The sequence below is a fragment of the Hyla sarda genome, chromosome 5, assembly GCF_029499605.1.
Source record: "Hyla sarda isolate aHylSar1 chromosome 5, aHylSar1.hap1, whole genome shotgun sequence".
NCBI classification, from domain to species: Eukaryota; Metazoa; Chordata; class Amphibia; order Anura; family Hylidae; genus Hyla; species Hyla sarda.
The window spans coordinates 1,570,956-1,591,135 of record NC_079193.1 but is presented as its reverse complement, the minus strand read 5'-3'; the positions used below and the strand labels follow the sequence as shown (position 1 = coordinate 1,591,135).

At 48.7% G+C, this 20,180-nt stretch overlaps 1 protein-coding gene across 1 annotated transcript; it reads right to left on the bottom strand.

The window, feature by feature from the left end:
* Positions 1-9,288: 9,288 nt before the first annotated feature.
* On the bottom strand, positions 9,289-9,777 carry LOC130272802 (sperm protamine P1-like). Its single transcript, XM_056518695.1, has one exon. The coding sequence runs from the start codon at positions 9,775-9,777 to the stop codon at positions 9,289-9,291; it is 489 nt and encodes a 162-aa protein (XP_056374670.1).
* Between the last annotated feature and the right edge of the window lie 10,403 nt (positions 9,778-20,180).

The following is a 20,180-nucleotide window of genomic DNA, read 5'->3' as shown; positions in this document are numbered from 1 at the left end:
CATAGGATCGGTGATTTAACCCTTACTCACCCCCATTTGCCAGGGGCGGGGCTTATGTATAAAGTCCCATACAAGTCTATGGGAAATATATGTTACTGCATAACTTCCAAACGGCTGGAGATATTTCCATAATAATTGGTCACATGTTACTTATATGTCCACTTAAAATATAGGATAGTTAATTTAACCCTTAACTACCCCCATTTGTGAGGGTCGGGGTTTTGTTTAAAGTCCCATGCAAATCAATGGGAAATGTATCTTCCCACATAACTTCTGTACGATGGAGATATTTCAATACCTGGTCACATATTACGGGTCGGGATAAGAGGTCGGGATAGGAGGACGGGATAGGAGGTCGGGATAGGAGGTCGAGATAGGAGGTTGCGATAGATGGATTGGATAGGAGGACAGGATAGGAGGACAAGATAGGAGGTCAGGATAGGAGGTCGGGATAGGAGGACGGGATAGGAGGACGGGATAGGAGGACAAGATAGGAGGTTGCGATAGATGGATTGGATAGGAGGTCGGGATAGGAGGACGGGATAGGAGGACGGGATAGGAGGACAAGATAGGAGGTCAGGATAGGAGGTCAGGATAGGAGGTTGCGATAGATGGATTGGATAGGAGGTCGGGATAGGAGGATGGGATAGGAGGACGGGATAGGAGGACAAGATAGGAGGATGGGATAGGAGGACGGGATAGGAGGACGGGATAGGAGGACAAGATAGGAGGTCGGGATAGGAGGTCGGGATAGGAGGTTGGGATAGGAGGATGGGATAGGAGGACAAGATAGGAGGTCAGGATAGGAGGACGGGATAGGAGGACGGGATAGGAGGACGAGATAGGAGGTCGGGATAGGAGGTCGGGATAGGAGGTCGGGATAGGAGGACAGGATAGTTGGTTGGGATATGACAACAATATATGAGGACGGGATATGAAGTCAAAAGCTTCCTCCTTTGTTTATTTTCCTTCCCAACAAGGATTAGGAAGGAAAAACCGGGCAATGCCGGGTACTCAGCTTGTATATATATATATATATATATATATATATATATATATATATATATACCTACCAGGGAGGAGACATCCAGTGCTCAGTATATATATATATATATATATATATATATATATATATATATATATATATACACACACCATGGAGGAGACATCCAGTGCTCTGTGTGTATAAATATATATATATATATATATATATATATATATATATATATATATATATATATACAGAGGCCTCATTGTGAGGCTGAAACATCGCATTGACTTGATGGGTGAATAAACACACTGCTTTTTGCAATTTGGAGTGCCATGTAGAAGACATCCAGTGCTCAGTATATATACCATGGAGGAGACAGTATATATACCATGGAGGAGACATCCAGTGCTCAGTATATATATATATATATATATATATATATATATATATATATATATATATATACCATGGAGGAGACATCCAGTGCTCAGTTTTGACACAATGGAGGAGAAAGTAGGAAATTCTGATGGATTTTGGCGACCATGGATGTCATTTCCTTGAATACAATCACAGATCATTCACAGATCATTCACAGATCATTCACAGATCATTTACAGATTATTCACAGATTATTCACAGATTATTCACAGATCATTTACAGATCATTCACAGATCATTCACAGATCATTTACAGATTATTCACAGATCATTCACAGATCATTTACAGATCATTCACAGATCATTCACAGATTATTCACAGATCATTCACAGATCATTTACAGATTATTCACAGATTATTCACAGATCATTCACAGATCATTTACAGATTATTCACAGATTATTCACAGATCATTCACAGATCATTCACAGATTATTCACAGATTATTCACAGATTATTTACAGATCATTCACAGATCATTCACAGATTATTCACAGATCATTCACAGATTATTCGCAGATCATTCACAGATCATTCACAGATTATTCGCAGATCATTCACAGATCATTCACAGATCATTCACAGATTATTCACAGATCATTCACAGATCATTCGCAGATCATTCACAGATCATTCACAGATTATTCGCAGATCATTCACAGATCATTCACAGATCATTCACAGATTATTCACAGATCATTGACAGATCATTCACAGATTATTCACAGATCATTCACAGATCATTCACAGATCATTCACAGATTATTCGCAGATCATTCACAGATTATTCACAGATCATTCACAGATTATTCAAAGATTATTCACAGATTATTCACAGATCATTCACAGATTATTCACAGATCATTCACAGATTATTCACAGATCATTCACAGATTATTCACAGATCATTCACAGATCATTCACAGATTATTCACAGATTATTCACAGATCATTCACAGATCATTCACAGATCATTCGTACATTATTCGCAGATCATTCACAGATCATTCACAGATCATTCAAAGATTATTCACAGATTATTCACAGATTATTCACAGATTATTCACAGATCATTCACAGATCATTCACAGATTATTCACAGATCCTTCACAGATTATTCACAGATTATTCATATGGTATGATGAAATATGATCGTACATGGGGTCGGGTGATGTCTCGGTACGTTGACAATATTGTGTTGATTTTTGTTACAGGATATATATATATATATATATATATATATATATACTTTGCTCTTTATTCCACATATGAGCACGTGAACAGTTAAATCTATGGATATATTTGTAGCTGTTTCAGACATTAGGTTGATATGAAGCATTTATCAGAACCAGTAAGAATCAATGGTTCCATTCTTCACACCAGTTGTCATCCGCCATGTTGGTTCCTTAATATGACTGCACATACATGACATATATATATATATTAGAGAGAAGACCCTGCGGCTGCTCTGTGTAGGTTCTTAGTCACCTGATACCACGAGCTGAAGCACAAAGTTCATTTCTTTAAAGTAAACGAGTTGTCCCCGGGGGCCCTGGACTTGTAATATCCTGGTGACCAGGAGGCCGGGGGGCGCTACTCCTGGCGGGGGGGGGGTGGGGGGGGCGACGTTGTGTGACTCATAATGGCCTCCCCTAATCTCTCACCTGGCTCCGGCCTCCGCTTTGATACCTGGGTGGGATAGAAATTTATGAACGGAATTAAGTCAGAAGCCTATAAATAGTGTCAGCCAGATGACTGCCAGAGCCGTGAAGAACAGCAATCACAAGAGCAACCTTCAATGGATGAGGCTGCAACGTGTTCTATGGCGAAGTACAAGAGGGGAGAGATACAGCGGAACAACATGCACGCTCAGCTATCTCTACTAATCCATTATACACATACACGCTCAGTTATCTCACTAATCCATTGTATACATGCACACTCAGTTATCTCTTCTAATCTATTGTATTCATGCACGCTCAGTTATCTCACTAATCCATTGTATACATGCACACTCAGCTATCTCTACTAATCCATTATATACATGCACACTCAGCTATCTCTACTAATCCATTATATACATGCACACTCAGTTATCTCACTAATCCATTGTATACATGCACACTCAGTTATCTCTACTAATCTATTATACACATGCACACTCAGTTATCTCTACTAATCCATTATACACATGCACACTCAGTTATCTCTACTAATCCATTATACACATGCACACTCAGTTATCTCACTAATCAATTGTATACATGCACACTCAGTTATCTCTACTAATCCATTATACACAGGAACACACAGTTATCTCTACTAATCTATTATATTCATGCACACTCAGTTATCTCTACTAATCCATTATACACATGCACACTCAGCTATCTCACTAATCCATTATATACATGCACACTCAGTTATCTCTACTAATTCATTATACACATGCACACTCAGTTATCTCTACTAATCCATTATACACATGCACACTCAGCTATCTCTACTAATCCATTATATACATGCACACTCAGTTATCTCTACTAATCCATTGTACACATGCACACTCAGTTATCTCTACTAATCCATCATACACATGCACACTCAGTTATCTCTACTAATCCATCATACACATGCACACTCAGTTATCTCACTAATCCATTGTATACATGCACACTCAGTTATCTCTACTAATCCATTATACACAGGAACACACAGTTATCTCTACTAATCTATTATATTCATGCACACTCAGTTATCTCTACTAATTCATTATACACATGCACACTCAGCTATCCCACTAATCCATTATATACATGCACACTCAGTTATCTCTACTAATCCCTTATACACATGCACACTCAGTTATCTCTACTAATCCATTGTACACATGCACACTCAGTTATCTCTACTAATCCATCATACACATGCACCCTCAGTTATCTCTACTAATCCATTATACACATGCACACTCAGTTATCTCTACTAATCCATTGTACACATGCACACTCAGTTATCTCTACTAATCCATCATACACATGCACACTCAGTTTTCTCTACTAATCCATCATACACGTGCACACTCAGTTATCTCTACTAATCAATTGTCACGATTCGGCTTCCAGGTAGTGGATCCTCTGTGTCAGCGAGGGATTGGCGTGGACCGTGCTAGTGGACCGGTTCTAAGAGGCTACTGGTTTTCACCAGAGCCCGCCGCAAAGCGGGATGGTCTTGCTGCGGCAGTAGCAACCAGGTCGTATCCACTAGCAACGGCTCTACCTCGCTGACTGCTGAGAAGGCGTGGGACAGAAGGAATAGGCAGAGGCAAGGTCAGACGTAGCAGAAGGTCGGGGGCAGGCGGCAAGGTTCGTAGTCAGGATGGGTAGCAGAAGTTCAGGTACACAGGCTATGGACACACTAAACGCTTTCACTGGCACAAGGCAACAAGATCCGGCAGGGGAGTGCATGGGAGGAGATCAGATATAGCCAGGGAGCAGGTGGAAGCCAATTAAGCTAATTGGGCCAGGCACCAATCATTGGTGCACTGGCCCTTTAAGTCTCAGAGAGCTGGCGCGCGCGCGCCCTAGAGAGCGGAGCCGCGCGCGCCAGCACATGACAGCAGGGGACCGGGACGGGTAAGTGACCTGGGATGCGATTCGGGAGCGGGCGCGTCCCGCTGTGCGAATCGCATCCCCAACGGCCAAGACAGTGCAGCGCTCCCGGTCAGCGGGACTGACCGGGGCGCTGCAGGGAGAAAGACGCCGTGAGCGCTCCGGGGAGGAGCGGGGACCCGGAGCGCTAGGCGTAACAGTACCCCCCCCCCTTAGGTCTCCCCTTCTCTTTGTCCGGTAACTGCCTCCCCTGGGATGAGGACACCGGGAAAGAATGGAGGGTTTCCTCAACGGCAGGCAGTACAGCAGGAGTGGGAATGGGGAGGGAGGGCAGAGGGCGAGGCCTGGCACGGGGCAGTGTGACACCAGGACGGGGGCCATGGGGAGGCACAGAGGCTTGCCTGACGGGACTGGGAGGGGGGGAGAGGCACTTCCTGTGGCAGGCAGAGTCCCAGTTCCTGATCTCCCCGGTGGTCCAATCAATGGTGGGGGAATGAAGCCGGAGCCAAGGCAGACCGAGGAGGACCTCAGAGGTACAGTTGGGGAGAATGAAGAACTCAATCCTCTCAAGGTGGGGTCCAATAGACATGAGGAGGGGCTCTGTGCGGTAACGCACGGTGCAGTCCAATCTGGCTCCGTTGACCGCGGAAATGTAGAGCGGCTTGACGAGACGGGTCACCGGGATGCTGAATTTATTAACAAACGACTCCAAAATAAAATTTCCAGAGGCACCAGAGTCCAAGCAGGCCACGGCTGAGAGGGAGGAGTTGGCTGAAGAAGAAATCCGCACGGGTACCGTGAGACGTGGAGGAGCAGACTTGGAACCTAGAGACGCCACACCCACGTGAGCTGGGTGCGTGCGTGCATTTCCCAGGCGTGGAGGACGGATAGGGCAATCCACCAAGAAATGCTCGGTACTGGCACAGTAAAGACAGAGATTTTCTTCCCTACGGCGATTCCTCTCTTCCTGGGTCAGACGAGACTTATCCACTTGCATGGCCTCCTCGGCGGGAGGCCCAGGCGTAGATTGCAACGGATACTGTGGGAGAGGTGCCCAGAGATCTAAGTCTTTTTCCTGGCGGAGCTCTTGGTGTCGCTCAGGAAAAACGCATGTCAATGCGGGTAGCTAGATGGATGAGTTCTTGCAGATTGGCAGGAATCTCTCGTGCGGCCAGCACATCCTTGATGCGACTGGATAGGCCTTTTTTAAAGGTCGCGCAGAGAGCCTCGTTATTCCATGATAACTCGGAAGCAAGAGTACGAAATTGGATGGCGTACTCGCCCACTGAAGATTTACCCTGGACCAGGTTCAACAGGGCAGTCTCGGCAGAAGAAGCTCGGGCTGGCTCCTCGAAGACACTCCGGAGTTCAGTGAAGAAGGACTGGACTGTGGCTGTGGCAGGATCATTGCGGTCCCAGAGCGGTGTGGCCCAAGACAAGGCCTTTCCTGAAAGAAGGCTTACTACGAACGCCACCTTAGACCGTTCTGAAGGAAACAAGTCCGACAACATCTCCATATGCAGGGAACACTGAGACAAAAATCCACGGCAGAGTTTAGAGTCCCCATCAAATTTGTCCGGCAGGGACAAGCGGAGGTGATCAGATATAGCCAGGGAGCAGGTGGAAGCCAATTAAGCTAATTGGGCCAGGCACCAATCATTGGTGCACTGGCCCTTTAAGTCTCAGAGAGCTGGCGCGCGCGCGCCCTAGAGAGCGGAGCCGCGCGCGCCAGCACATGACAGCAGGGGACCGGGACGGGTAAGTGACCTGGGATGCGATTCGCGAGCGGGCGCGTCCCGCTGTGCGAATCGCATCCCCAACGGCCAAGACAGTACAGCGCTCCCGGTCAGCGGGACTGACCGGGGCGCTGCAGGGAGAAAGACACTGTGAGCGCTCCGGGGAGGAGCGGGGACCCGGAGCGCTAGGCGTAACATCAATCATACACGTGCACACTCAGTTATCTCTACTAATCCATTATACACATGCACACTCAGTTATCTCTACTAATCCATTATACACATGCACACTCAGTTATCTCTACTAATCCATCATACACATGCACACTCAGTTATCTCTACTAATCCATCATACACATGCACACTCAGTTATCTCTACTAATCCATTGTACACACGCACACTCAGTTATCTCTACTAATCCATCATACACATGAGCACTCAGTTTTCTCTACTAATCCATCATACACGTGCACACTCAGTTATCTGTACTAATCCATCATACACGTGCACACTCAGTTATCTCTACTAATCCATTATACACGTGCACGCTCATTCGCCCAACACGAGAGGAAGGAACATTAGGGGCCCTGATCATATCTCACATGTACCACAATCAACTACACTGATTCTAGCAGAATGTTCACCGTCATATGCCATTCTCCCCCACCTCTGCCTTCTCCCCTTTGTCTTCCATACTCCCCCCACCTCTGCTTTTCTCCCCATCTCTGCCCTTCTCTCCTATCTCTTCCATTCTTCCCCCGCCTCTGCCATTATTTCCCCGCCTCTGCTGTTGTTCTCCCCCATCTCTCCCGTTCTCCACTCCTCTGCCATTCTTCCTCCACCTCTGCCATTCTTCCCCCACCTCTGCCATTCTTCCCCCACCTCTGCCATTCTTCCCCCACCTCTGCTGTTCTTCCTCCGCCTCTGCCGTTCTTCCTCCCCCTCTGCCGTTCTTCCTCCACCTCTGCCATTCTTCCCCCACCTCTGCCGTTCTTCCTCCGCCTCTGCAGTTCTTCCTCCGCTTCTACCATTCTCACCCCACCTCTGCCGTTCTTCCTCTGCTTCTGCTGTTCTCACCCCATCTCTTCCGTTCTCACCCCACCTCTGCCATTCTTCCTCCGCCTCTGCAGTTCTCACTGTGCCTCTGCAGTTCTTTCCCCACCTCTGCTGTTGTTTTCCCCCATCTCTCCCGTTCTCCCCAACCCTGCCGTTCTTCCTCCAACTCTGCCATTCTTCCTCCGCCTCTGCAGTTCTTACTCTGCCTCTGCCGTTCTTCCTCCGCTTCTACCGTTCTCACCCCACCTCTGCCGTTCTTTCCCCACCTCTGCTGTTGTTCTCACCCATATCTCCCGATCTCCACACCTCTGCCGTTCTTCCCTCCCCTCTGCCATTCTTCCTTTGCAGTTCTTACTCTGCCTCTGCCATTCTTCCTTCGCTTCTGCCGTTCTCACCCCACCTCTGCCATTCTTCCTCCGCCTCTGCCATTCTCACCCCACCTCTGCCGCTCTTCCTCCGCCTCTGCCCTTCTTCCCCCGCCTCTGCCATTCTTCCTCCTCCTCTGCCGTTCTTCCTCAACCCTCTGCCGTTCTTCCTCCACCTCTGCTGTTCCTCCTCCGCCTCTGCCATTCTTCCCTAACTACTGCCATTCTCCCCCCCACCTCTGAAATTTTTCCTCCACCTCTGCCCTTCTTTCCCCACCTCAGCCCTTCTTCTCTTGCCTCTGCCATTCTTCCTCCATATCTGCCTTTCTTCCTTCTCCTCTGCCCTTCTTCCCCCACCTCTGCAGTTCTTCCTCCGCCTCTGCCGTTCTTCCTCCGCCTCTGCCGTTCTTTCCCCACCTCTGCCGTTCTTCCTCTGCAGTTCTTACTCTGCCTCTGCCATTCTTCCTTCGCTTCTGCCGTTCTCACCCCACCTCTGCCGTTCTTCCTCCGCCTCTGCAGTTCTCACCGTGCCTCTGCCGTTCTTTACCCACCTCTGCTGTTGTTCTCCCCCATCTCTCCCGTTCTTCACACCTCTGCCGTTCTTCCACCACCTCTGCCATTCTTCCCCCACCTCTGCCGTTCTTCCTCCTCCTCTGCAGTTCTTACTCTGCCTCTGCCGTTCTTACTCCGCTTCTGCCGTTCTCACCCCACCTCTGCCGTTCTTTACTCCGCCTCTGCTGTTCTCACCCCACCTCTGCCGTTCTTCCTCCGCCTCTGCCCTTCTTCCCCCACCTCTGCCGTTCTCCCTCCTACTCTGCCGTTCTTCCTTAAGCCTCTGCCGTTCTTCCTCCACCTCTGCTGTTCCTCCTCCGCCTCTGCCATTCTTCCCCAACCACTCCGTTCTCCCACCCACCTCTGACATTTTTCCTCCACCTCTGCCCTTCTTCCCCCACCTCTGCCCTTCTTCTCTTGTCTCTGTCATTCCTCCTCCGTCTCTGCCGTTCTTCCTTCTCCTCTGCCCTTCTTCCCCTACCTCTGCAGTTCTTCCTCTGCCTCTGCCGTTCTTCCTATACCTCTGCCCTTCTTCCCTCACCTCTGCCGTTCTTTCTCCACCTCTGTCCTTCCCCCACCTCTGCCCTTCTTCTCCCACCTCTGCTGTTCTTCCTCTACATCTGCCGTTCTTCCTCCGCCTCTGCCGTTCTTCCTCCACCTCTTCCGTTCTTCCTCCTCCTCTGCTGTTCTTCCTCCACCTCTGCCCTTCTTCTCCCACCTCTGCCGTTCTTCCTCCACCTCTGTCGTTCTTCCTTCGCCACTGTTGTTCTTCCTCAACCCTCTGCCGTTCTTCCTCAACCCTCTGCCCTTCTTCCTCCACTTCTGCCGTTCCTCCTCCGCCTCTGCCATTCTTCCCCCACCTGACATTTTTCCTTCACCTCTGCCCTTCTTCCCCACCTCTGCCCTTCTTCTCTTGCCTCTGCTATTCTCCCTCCATCTCTGCCGTTCTTCCTCCTCCTCTGCCCTTCTTCCTCCACCTCTGCCGTTCTTCCTCAGCCTCCGCCGTTCTTCCCCAACCTCTGCCATTCCCCCCCCACCTCTGCCATTCTTCCTATACCTCTGCCTTTCTTCCCTCACCTCTGCCGTTCTTTCTCCACATCTGCCCTTCTTCCCCCACCTCTGCCGTTCTTCCCTCACCTCTGCTGTTCTTCCTCCACCTCTGCCATTCTTCCTCCTCCTCTGCCATTCTTCCTCCGCCTGTGTCGTCGTTCTTCCTCCACCTCTGCCGTTCTTCCCCTGTTCCTATATGCCACCCACCTAATCAATATTCATGGACCCCTTCACCCATGTGAGCGTGAGGTGGGCAGGCATATGGGCAGAAGGGCGGAGGCAGGGATGGATGCTGGGTATGCCAGTTCCACCTCTATTGCGCAGTGAGGAATATTTACATTTTATCAGCAGATAATAGCCCAACCTGTATCTGCAGACCTGGGGCTTATACCTCATTGTAATGCGGTTCACCGGCATTATCGGGGGACAACGCTTTGAATACCCAACTTTGACCGTTTTGCTATTTAGTTCAAAAATTTGCCACCTTTTCTGTGTTTTGCGTATAAATTAAGACCAGACACGCAAGAAGTGGTGACATTTTTTTTGGCCAGTTTTCTGGTGAATTTCTAAAAAAAAATCCTATCAAGTTCCTATAAGTCTCTTTTTACATATAAATTAACCTGTCCGGTAGGTGGAGAGGTCAGCTGATTCTCCCTTACTCATAACACTAATTGACTACACGCCCCAGCATTCCTTAACTTTAACTATGGTGATGTCCTATTTGCGGTAAAAAATTAGCATTTTGAATATTCGCGCTCAACACAAATCAGGAGTAGTGTTGAGCATGAATATTTGAAATGCAAATTTTTACTGCGAATATCGGCACTTCCAGAGGACACTGATCCCTCCCTTCTTTTAGCTTTAGATAGGGTAGGTTAGTTTAGCAGCTAGGTTCTAGTGTAGGGTAAAGTGTTAGTTGAAAGATATAATCACTCATGCGCACTATAAAAATTTCTGTCACGATGCCGGCTGGCAGGTAGTGGATCCTCTGTGCCAGAGAGGGATTGGCGTGGACCGTGCTAGTGGATCGGTTCTAAGTCACTACTGGTTTTCACCAGAGCCCGCCGCAAAGCGGGATGGTCTTGCTGCGGCGGTAGTGACCAGGTCGTATCCACTAGCAACGGCTCAACCTCTCTGGCTGCTGAAGATAGGCGCGGTACAAGGGAGTAGACAGAAGCAAGGTCGGACGTAGCAGAAGGTCGGGGCAGGCAGCAAGGATCGTAGTCAGGGGCAACGGCAGGAGGTCTGGAACACAGGCTAGGAACACACAAGGAAACGCTTTCACTGGCACGATGGCAACAAGATCCGGCAAGGAAGTGCAGGGGAAGTGAGGTGATATAGGGAAGTGCACAGGTGATCACACTAATTGGAACCACTGCGCCAATCAGCGGCGCAGTGGCCCTTTAAATCGCAAAGACCCGGCGCGCGCGCGCCCTAGGGAGCGGGGCCGCGCGCGCCGGGACAGGACCGACGGAGAGCGAGTCAGGTACGGGAGCTGGGGTGCGCATCGCGAGCGGGCGCTACCCGCATCGCGAATCGCATCCCGGCTGGAGGCGGTATCGCAGCGCCCCGGGTCAGTGGATCTGACCGGAGCGCTGCAGTGAGGAGAGTGTAGCGAGCGCTCCGGGGAGGAGCGGGGACCCGGAGCGCTCGGCGTAACAGTACCCCCCCCCCTTGGGTCTCCCCCTCTTCTTAGAGCCTGAGAACCTGAGGAGCAGACTTTTGTCTAGGATATTGTCCACAGGTTCCCAGGATCTCTCTTCTGGACCACAACCCTCCCAATCCACTAAAAAAAAGGTTTTCCCTCTGACCTTTTTGGATGCCAGAATCTCTTTGACGGAGAAGATGTCCGAGGAGCCGGAAACAGGAGTGGGAGGAACAGATTTGGGAGAGAAACGGTTGATGATAAGTGGTTTAAGAAGAGAAACGTGAAAGGCATTAGGAATACGAAGAGAAGGAGGAAGAAGAAGTTTGTAAGAGACAGGATTAATCTGGCACAAAATTTTGAAAGGACCAAGATAGCGTGGTCCCAACTTGTAGCTAGGGACACGGAAGCGGACATATTTAGCGGAGAGCCATACCTTGTCTCCAGGGGAAAAAATGGGAGGAGCTCTTCTTTTCTTATCCGCGAACTTCTTCATGCGTGATGAAGCCTGTAAGAGAGAATTTTGGGTCTCTCTCCATATGATGGAAAGATCACGAGAAATTTCATCCACAGCGGGCAGACCAGAGGGCAAGGGGGTAGGGAGGGGGGGAAGAGGGTGACGGCCGTACACCACGAAAAATGGGGATTTGGAGGAAGATTCAGAGACTCTGAAGTTATACGAGAATTCGGCCCATGGTAGAAGATCTGCCCAGTCATCCTGGCGGGAGGAAACAAAATGTCGTAAATAATCACCCAAGACCTGGTTAATTCTTTCTACTTGTCCATTGGATTGAGGATGATATGCAGAAGAAAAATTTAATTTAATCTTGAGTTGTTTACAGAGAGCCCTCCAGAATTTAGACACGAATTGGACGCCTCTATCCGAGACGATCTGCGTGGGCAACCCGTGAAGACGAAAAATGTGTACAAAAAATTGTTTAGCCAACTGAGGCGCTGAAGGAAGACCAGGAAGAGGGATGAAATGTGCCATTTTGGAGAATCGATCAACGACCACCCAAATAACAGTGTTGCCACGGGAAGGGGGTAAGTCAGTAATAAAATCCATACCAATCAGAGACCAAGGCTGTTCGGGGACAGGCAGAGGATGAAGAAAACCAGCGGGCTTCTGGCGAGGAGTCTTATCCCGGGCACAGATAGTGCAGGCTCGCACAAAGTCCACAACATCCGTCTCCAGAGTCGGCCACCAATAGAAGCGAGAGATGAGTTGCACAGATTTCTTGATGCCCGCATGACCTGCGAGATGGGAGGAGTGACCCCATTTGAGGATTCCGAGGCGTTGGCGTGGAGAAACAAAGGTCTTTCCTGGAGGAGTTTGCCTGATGGAGGCTGGAGAAGTGGAAATCAGGCAGTCAGGAGGAATGATGTGTTGCGGAGAGAGTTCAACTTCAGAAGCATCCGAGGAACGAGAGAGAGCATCGGCCCTAATGTTCTTATCGGCAGGCCGAAAGTGAATTTCAAAATTAAATCGGGCAAAGAACAGAGACCACCTGGCCTGGCGAGGATTCAGCCGTTGGGCAGACTGGAGGTAGGAGAGGTTCTTGTGATCGGTGTAAATAATAACTGGAAATCTTGATCCCTCCAGCAGATGCCTCCATTCCTCAAGTGCTAATTTAATGGCTAGAAGCTCTCGATCCCCGATGGAGTAGTTCCTCTCCGCCGGAGAGAAGGTCCTAGAAAAAAAACCACAAGTAACAGCATGCCCGGAAGAATTTTTTTGTAGAAGGACAGCTCCAGCTCCCACTGAGGAGGCATCAACCTCCAATAGGAAGGGTTTAGATGGGTCAGGTCTGGAGAGCACGGGAGCCGAAGAAAAGGCAGACTTGAGCCGTTTGAAGGCGTCTTCCGCTTGAGGAGGCCAAGACTTGGGATCGGCATTTTTTTTTGGTTAAAGCCACGATAGGAGCCACAACGGTAGAAAAATGTGGAATAAATTGCCTGTAATAATTGGCGAACCCCAAAAAACGTTGGATAGCACGGAGTCCGGAGGGGCGTGGCCAATCTAAGACGGCAGAGAGTTTGTCTGGATCCATTTGTAGTCCCTGGCCAGAGACCAAGTATCCTAGGAAAGGAAGAGATTGGCATTCAAACAGACATTTCTCTATTTTGGCATAGAGTTGATTGTCACGAAGTCTCTGAAGAACCATACGGACATGCTGGCGGTGTTCTTCTAGATTGGCAGAAAAAATCAGGATATCGTCCAGATATACAACAACACAGGAGTATAAGAGATCACGAAAAATGTCATTAACAAAGTCTTGGAAGACGGCAGGGGCGTTGCACAGGCCAAAGGGCATGACCAGATACTCAAAGTGTCCATCTCTGGTGTTAAATGCCGTTTTCCATTCATCCCCCTCTCTGATGCGGATGAGATTATAAGCACCTCTTAAGTCCAGTTTGGTAAAGATGTGGGCACCTTGGAGGCGATCAAAGAGTTCAGAGATGAGGGGTAGGGGGTAGCGGTTCTTAACCGTGATTTTATTAAGACCGCGGTAGTCAATGCAAGGACGTAGAGAGCCATCTTTTTTGGACACAAAGAAAAATCCGGCTCCGGCAGGAGAGGAGGATTTACGGATAAAGCCCTTTTTTAAATTTTCCTGGACGTATTCAGACATGGCAAGAGTCTCTGGGGCGGACAGAGGATAAATTCTGCCCCGGGGTGGAGTAGTGCCCGGGAGGAGGTCGATAGGACAATCATAAGGCCTGTGAGGAGGTAGAGTCTCAGCTTGTTTTTTGCAAAAAACATCCGCAAAGTCCATATAGGCCTTAGGGAGACCGGTTACAGGAGGAACCACAGAGTCACGGCAAGGGTTACTGGGAACCGGTTTTAGGCAGTCCTTGGAACAAGAGGGCCCCCAACTCTTGATCTGGCGCAGGAGCTGGCGGAGGAGATGATTGCTGAAGCTGTGGTAGTAACTGCTGTAGCATAACGGTCAGTTGAGACAGCTGTTGGCCTTGTTGCGCTATCTGTTGTGACTGCTGGGCGACCACCGTGGTGAGGTCAGCGACAACTGGCAGAGGAACTTCAGCGGGATCCATGGCCGGATCTACTGTCACGATGCCGGCTGGCAGGTAGTGGATCCTCTGTGCCAGAGAGGGATTGGCGTGGACCGTGCTAGTGGATCGGTTCTAAGTCACTACTGGTTTTCACCAGAGCCCGCCGCAAAGCGGGATGGTCTTGCTGCGGCGGTAGTCTCTGAGAGGACTTAAGGATCACATGGTTCTGGTGTCTTCTCTGAGAAGACATAAGGATCACATGGTTCTGGGGTCTTCTCTGAGAGGACATAAGGATCACATGGTTCTGGGGTCTTCTCTGAGAAGACATAAGGATCACATGGTTCCGGGGTCTTCTCTGATGGGACATAATGATCACATGATTCTGGTGTCTTCTCTGATGGGACATAATGATCACATGGTTCTGGTGTCTTCTCTGAGGGGACATAAGGATCACATGGTTCTGGGGTCTTCTCTGAGGGGACATAAGGATCACATGGTTCTGGTGTCTTCTCTGAGGGGACTTAAGGATCACAAGGTTCTGTTGTCTTCTCTGAAGTAACATAAGGATCACATGGTTCTGGTGTCTTCTCTGAGAGAACATACTGATCACATGGTTCCGGTGTCTTCTCTGAGAGAACATAGTGATCACATGGTTCTGGTGTCTTCTCTGAGAGCACATAAGGATCACATGGTTCTGGGGTCTTCTCTGATGGGACATAATGATCACATGATTCTGGTGTCTTCTCTGATGGGACATAAGGATCACATGGTTCTGGTGTCTTCTCTGAGGGGACATAAGGATCACATGGTTCTGGGGTCTTCTCTGAGGGGACATAAGGATCACATGGTTCTGGTGTCTTCTCTGAGGGGACTTAAGGATCACAAGGTTCTGTTGTCTTCTCTGAAGTAACATAAGGATCACATGGTTCTGGTGTCTTCTCTGAGAGGACATAATGATCACATGGTTCTGGTGTCTTCTCTGAGAGAACATAGTGATCACATGGTTCTGGTGTCTTCTCTTAGGGGACATAAGGATCACATGGTTCTGGTGTCTGAGGGGACATAAGGATCACATGGTGTTGGTTTCTTCTCTGAGAGGACTTAAGGATCACATGGTTCTGGTGTCTTCTCTGAGAAGACATAAGGATCACATGGTTCTGGGGTCTTCTCTGAGAGGACATAGGGATAACATGGTTCTGGAGTCTTCTCTGAGGAGACATAATGATCACATGGTTCTGGGGTCTTCTCTGAGAGGACATAATGATCACATGGTTCTGGTGTCTTCTCAGAGAGGACATAAGGATGACATGGTTCTGGGGTCTTCTCTGATGGGACATAATGATCACATGGTTCTGGGGTCTTCTCTGAGGGGACATAATGATCACATGGTTCTGGTGTCTTCTCTGAGGAGACATAATGATCACATGGTTCTGGTGTCTTCTCTGAGGGGACATAAGGATCACATGGTTCTGGTGTCTTCTCTGAGGGGACATAAGGATCACATGGTTCAGGTGTCTTCTCTGAGGAGACATAATGATCACATGGTTCTGGGGTCTTTTCTGAGAGGACATAATGATCACATGGTTCTGGTGTCTTCTCTGAGAGGACATAAGTGTTACGCCGAGCACTACGGGTCCCTGCTCCTCCCCGGAGCGCTCACGGCGTCTCTCTCCCTGCAGCGCCCCGGTCAGACCCGCTGACCGGGAGCGCTGCACTGACATTGCCGGCGGGGATGCGATTCGCATAGTGGGACGCGCCCGCTCGCGAATCGCATCCCAAGTCACTTACCCATCCCGGTCCCCGGCTGTCATGTGCTGGCGCGCGCGGCTCCGCTCTCTAGGGCGCGCACCAGCTCTCTGAGACTTAGAGGGCCAGTGCACCAATGATTGGTGCCTTGCCCAATTAGCCTAATTAGCTTCCTTCTGCTCCCTGGCTATATCACCTCACTTCCCCTGCACTTCCTGGCCGGATCTTGTTGCCTTGTGCCAGTGAAAGCGTTTAGTGTTGTCCAAGCCTGTGTTACCTGATCTCCTGCTATCCTCATTGACTACGAACCTTGCCGCCTGCCCCGACCTTCTGGTACGTCTGACCTTGCCTCTGCCTAGTCCTTCTGTCCCACGCCTTCTCAGCAGTCAGCGAGGTTGAGCCGTTGCTAGTGGATACGACCTGGTTGCTACCGCCGCAGCAAGACCATCCCGCTTTGCGGCAGGCTCTGGTGAACACCAGTAGCCTCTTAGAACCGGTCCACCGGCACGGTCCAAGCCAATCCCTCGCTGACACAGTGGATCCACAACCTGTAAGCCGAATCGTGACAATAAGGATCACAAGGTTCTGGGGTCTTCTCTGATGGGACATAATGATCACATGATTCTGGTGTCTTCTCTGATGGGACATAATGATCACATGGTTCTGGTGTCTTCTCTGAGGGGATATAAGGATAACATGGTTCTGGTGTCTTCTCTGATGGGACACAAGGATCACATTGTTCTGGTGTCTTCTCTGAGAGGACATAATGATCACATGGTTCTGGTGTCTTCTCTGATGGGACACAAGGATCACATTGTTCTGGTGTATTCTCTGAGAGGACATAAGGATCACATGGTTCTGGGGTCTTCTCTGAGAGGACATAAGGATCACATGGTTCTGGGGTCTTCTCTGTGGGGACACAAGGATCACATGGTGCTGGGGTCTTCTCTGAGAGGACATAAGGATCACATGGTTCAGGTGTCTTCTCTGAGAGGACATAAGGATCACATGGTTCTGGGGTCTTCTCTGAGAGGACATAAGGATCACATGGTTCTGGTGTCTTCTCTGATGGGACATAAGGATCACATGGTTCTGGTGTCTTCTCTGAGGGGACATAATGATCACATGGTTCTGGTGTCTTCTCTGAAGGGACATAATGATCACATGGTTCTGGTGTCTTCTCTGAGGGGACATAAGGATCATATGGTTCTGGTGTCTTCTCTGAGAGGACATAAGGATCACATGGTTTTGGCGTCTTCTCTGATGGGACATAATGATCACATGATTCTGGTGTCTTCTCTGATGGGACATAATGATCACATGGTTCTGGTGTCTTCTCTGAGGGGACATAAGGATCACATGGTTCTGGGGTCTTCTCTGTGGGGACACAAGGATCACATGGTTCTGGGGTCTTCTCTGAGAGGACATAAGGATCACATGGTTCTGGGGTCTTCTCTGAGAGGACATAATGATCACATGGTTCTGGTGTCTTCTCTGATGGGACATAATGATCACATGGTTCTGGGGTCTTCTCTGATGGGACATAAGGATCACATGGTTCTGGTGTCTTCTCTGAGGGGACATAATGATCACATGGTTCTGGTGTCTTCTCTGAAGGGACATAATGATCACATGGTTCTGGTGTCTTCTCTGAGAGGACATAAGGATCACATGATTCTGGTGTCTTCTCTGAGAGGACATAAGGATCACATGGTTCTGGTGTCTTCTCTGAAGGGACATAAGGATCACATGGTTCTGGTGTCTTCTCTGAAGTAACATAAGGATCACATGGTTCTGGTGTCTTCTCTGAGAGAACATACTGATCACATGGTTCTGGTGTCTTCTCTGAGGGGACATAAGGATCACATGTTTCTGGTGTCTGAGGGGACATAAGGATCACATGGTGCTGGTTTCTTCTCTGAGAGGACTTAAGGATCACATGGTTCTGATGTCTTCTCTGAGAAGACATAAGGATCACATGGTTCTGGGGTCTTCTCTGAGAGGACATAGGGATCACATGGTTCTGGGGTCTTCTCTGAGGAGACATAATGATCACATGGTTCTGGGGTCTTCTCTGATGGGACATAATGATCACATGGTTTTGGTGTCTTCTCTGAGGGGACATAAGGATCACATGGTTCTGGGGTCTTCTCTAAGGGGACATAAGGATCACATGGTTCTGGTGTCTTCTCTGATGGGACACAAGGATCACATTGTTCTGGTGTCTTCTCTGAGAGGACATAATGATCACATGGTTCTGGGGTCTTCTCTGTGGGGACATAAGGATCACATGGTTCCGGGGTCTTCTCTGAGAGGACATAAGGATCACATGGTTCTGGTGTCTTCTCTGAGGGGACATAATGATCACATGGTTCTGGTGTCTTCTCAGAGAGGACACAATGATCACATGGTTCTGGTGTCTTCTCTGAGGGGACATAGGGATCACATGGTTCTGGTGTCTTCTCAGAGAGGACATAATGATCACATGGTTCTGGTGTCTTCTCTGAGGGGACATAAGGATCACATGGTTCTGGTGTCTTCTCTGAGGGGACATAAGAATCACATGGTTCAGGTGTCTTCTCTGAGGAGACATAATGATCACATGGTTCTGTGGTCTTCTCTGAGAGGACATAATGATCACATGGTTCTGGGGTCTTCTTTGAGAGGACATAAGAATCACATGGTTCTGGTGTCTTCTCTGATGGGACATAATGATCACATGATTCTGGTGTCTTCTCTGATGGGACATAATGATCACATGGTTCTGGTGTCTTCTCTGAGGGGACATAAGGATCACATGGTTCTGGTGTCTTCTCTGATGGGACACAAGGATTACATTCTTCTGGTGTCTTCTCTGAGAGGACGTAATGATCACATGGTTCTGGGGTCTTCTCTGTGGGGACAAGAGGATCACATGGTTCTGGGGTCTTCTCTGAGAGGACATAAGGATCACATGGTTCTGGTGTCTTCTCTGAGGGGACATAAGGTTCACATGGTTCTGGTGTCTTCTCTGAGGGGACATAAGGATCACATGGTTCAGGTGTCTTCTCTGAAGAGACATAATGATCACATGGTTCTGGGGTCTTCTCTGAGAGGACATAATGATCACATGGTTCTGGTGTCTTCTCTGAGAGGACATAAGGATCACATGGTTCTGGGGTCTTCTCTGATTGGACATAATGATCACATGGTTCTGGTGTCTTCTCTGAGGGGACATAAGGTTCACATGGTTCTGGTGTCTTCTCTGAGGGGACATAAGGATCACATGGTTCAGGTGTCTTCTCTGAAGAGACATTATGATCACATGGTTCTGGGGTCTTCTCTGAGAGGACATAAGGATCACATGGTTCCGGTGTCTTCTCTGATGGGACACAAGGATCACATTGTTCTGGTGTCTTCTCTGAGAGGACATAATGATCACATGGTTCTGGTGTCTTCTCACAGAGGACATAATGATCACATGGTTCAGGTGTCTTCTCTGAAGAGACATAATGATCACATGGTTCTGGGGTCTTCTCTGAGAGGACATAATGATCACATGGTTCTGGTGTCTTCTCTGAGAGGACATAAGGATCACATGGTTCTGGGGTCTTCTCTGATGGGACATAATGATCACATGGTTCTGGTGTCTTCTCAGAGAGGACATAATGATCACATGGTTCTGGTGTCTTCTCTGAGGGGACATAAGGATCACATGGTTCTGGTGTCTTCTCTGTGGAAACATAAGGATCACATGGTTCTGGTGTCTTCTCTGAGAGGACATAAGGATCACATGGTTCTGGGGTATTCTCTGATGGGACATAATAATCACATGATTCTGGTGTCTTCTCTGATGGGACATAATGATCACATGGTTCTGGTGTCTTCTCTGAGGGGACATAAGGATCACATGGTTCTGGTGTCTTCTCTGATGGGACAAAAGGATCACATTGTTCTGGTGTCTTCTCTGAGAGGACATAATGATCACATGGTT

Bases quoted from the DNA above. Each gene is read 5' to 3' on its own strand.
- LOC130272802 (XM_056518695.1), bottom strand. From the start codon at position 9,777: ATGGCAGAGGTTGGGGAAGAACGGCGGAGGCTGAGGAAGAACGGCAGA.